Source organism: Arachis ipaensis, chromosome B01 (assembly GCF_000816755.2).
Source record: "Arachis ipaensis cultivar K30076 chromosome B01, Araip1.1, whole genome shotgun sequence".
Taxonomy (NCBI): domain Eukaryota; kingdom Viridiplantae; phylum Streptophyta; class Magnoliopsida; order Fabales; family Fabaceae; genus Arachis; species Arachis ipaensis.
The window spans coordinates 1,128,534-1,130,543 of NC_029785.2; the positions used below are offsets into that span (position 1 = coordinate 1,128,534).

At 35.2% G+C, this 2,010-nt stretch overlaps 1 protein-coding gene across 1 annotated transcript in view; it reads left to right on the forward strand.

Annotated features, from left to right (window-relative positions):
* LOC107625433 (putative kinase-like protein TMKL1) overlaps window positions 1–1,150 on the forward strand; it is a 2,742-nt gene extending 1,592 nt beyond the window's left edge. The window contains exon 2 of the mRNA XM_016328098.2: window positions 49–1,150. Within this exon, the coding sequence (XP_016183584.1) occupies window positions 49–644 (596 nt within the window). The 3' untranslated portion in view covers window positions 645–1,150. The remainder of the gene's footprint in view (window positions 1–48) is intronic.

A 2,010-nucleotide genomic window follows, 5' to 3' on the forward strand; every position in this document is an offset into this window, starting at 1 on the left:
TTGAAAACTTTATGTTATAATTATTGATGAACAATGTTCACTTAACAGATGGAAATGGAGAGTGTTACAAATGGTCTAACATATGCAAAATATCCTACGGTATAGCCAAAGGATTAGAGCATCTTCACACTGGACTAGACAAACCAATCATCCATGGAAACCTCAAATCGAAAAACATCCTTTTGGATCGGTCTTACCAACCGTACATCTCAGATTCCAGCCTCCACCTTCTGCTGAATCCTACTGCCGGCCAAGAAATGCTCGAAAGCTCGGCTGCTCAAGGATACAAGCCACCAGAGCTCATCAAGATGAAGGATGCAAGTGAAGAGACTGATATATACAGCCTTGGTGTGATCTTCCTCGAATTGCTTTCGGGAAAGGAACCTATCAACGAGCATCCGACACCTGATGAGGATTTCTATCTTCCCAATTTCATGAGAAATGCTGTTCTTGCACATAGAACTGCTGATCTTTACCATCCAGCCATTCTCCTTAGAAACAGCAGAGATGACAAGAAGAATTCGGTCAGTGAAGAAAGCATTCTCAAGTTTTTCCAACTTGCAATGGCTTGTTGCTCCCCTTCACCTTCAGTTAGGCCTAACATAAAGCTAGTCCTTAGAAAGCTTGAAGAGATTATACACTAGGAAAAGAAATCTATAGTGGTAAACCATTATTGCCCTTTTGAAGCAGTTTACAACTACTATAGTTCTCTCCAAATTCATAATATACATTGATGTGGTTGAATATACTAACGTTTATGGATTCAGGCTCCTCTAAAGTGCAGATCCGAATGCACTTCGGAGAGTAAAGTGCAATGTCTGAACAATTGATGGGAAAAAAATTGACGACACAGATTGCATGATTAGTTACTCTGGCCGTTAATTTTCTCATCAATGGTCTAAAACATTGCACTTTACCTCCGCACTTTAGAGGATCCAAATTCAAGATTTATATATGAGAAATGAGAGAGAAAAAAAAATGTGCTGCTTACAAAAAATGTGGAATTGGCTACCAGACAAAGAGTTCAAGAACAGTTGATGCTGATGTTGATGTTAAAGGTTAAAAAGTCAAGTGTGAAGAAAAGTATAGCTACAAATTGAACACATTAAATTCTTGCTCACAAATTAAGTTACTGACTTCATTTTTGGGATGAGATCATTATGTTCTTTTGAACAATTGAGAATGTGACATGGACAGTGACACAAGGAACTATTCATGTGATGTTATCATGTCACCTATTCTTAGTAACTTTTGGTTATTGTAGAGTTTTGAGGGGAGAAAGAAGACACTTTCACTGTCAAGAATTTGTAGCTATTCTCTCAGATTTGTAGTTGTGGAGAGACAAGAGAATCTATCATGAAGAATGCAAATTTTTCAACAGTGACTAACTCCTGTTCAAGTTTTCATTGCTGGAAAGCTTAGACACTGAGAGTGCAAAAGTGCAAAGGAACCTGAAGAATTGAAGTGGTTTGATCTCACAGCATTTCCATTTGATTATGCCCTCTATAATTATCATTATTATTTTTTGTCAATATTATATGTCCTTTATTTACTTACATTAGACCATACTTCTCATTCTCAATTGGTAGGATTATAATCTTCATCAGACAAAATATAAATTGATTTTGATGTTGATGTCCAAATACTTTAAAAGGATTTTATATTATCATTCAATTGGACTAAAGTAACATTTTATTATCCAATATAATTGAGTTTGATATTGATATTGCAACTCATCAGAAAGGGAAATAGAATAATATCTAATACAGTTGCCATTTTTAATTTCTCATTGATAACTTCTAAGGTGTTGGAGAGTGGTAGTTGGCAGGTAGGTATGGTGAGTAGGGTCTGCAATATTCATTGCTGTTGGTAACATCACAATCTACTTAAGAAGCAATTAAAGTGATATCATTATCTACTTAAAAACTAATCAAAGTGGTTTTGAGATTTTTGTACCCTCCTCAAAGAATATTAAACATTTTTTTTTTATATATATAGTATCCTTTAATC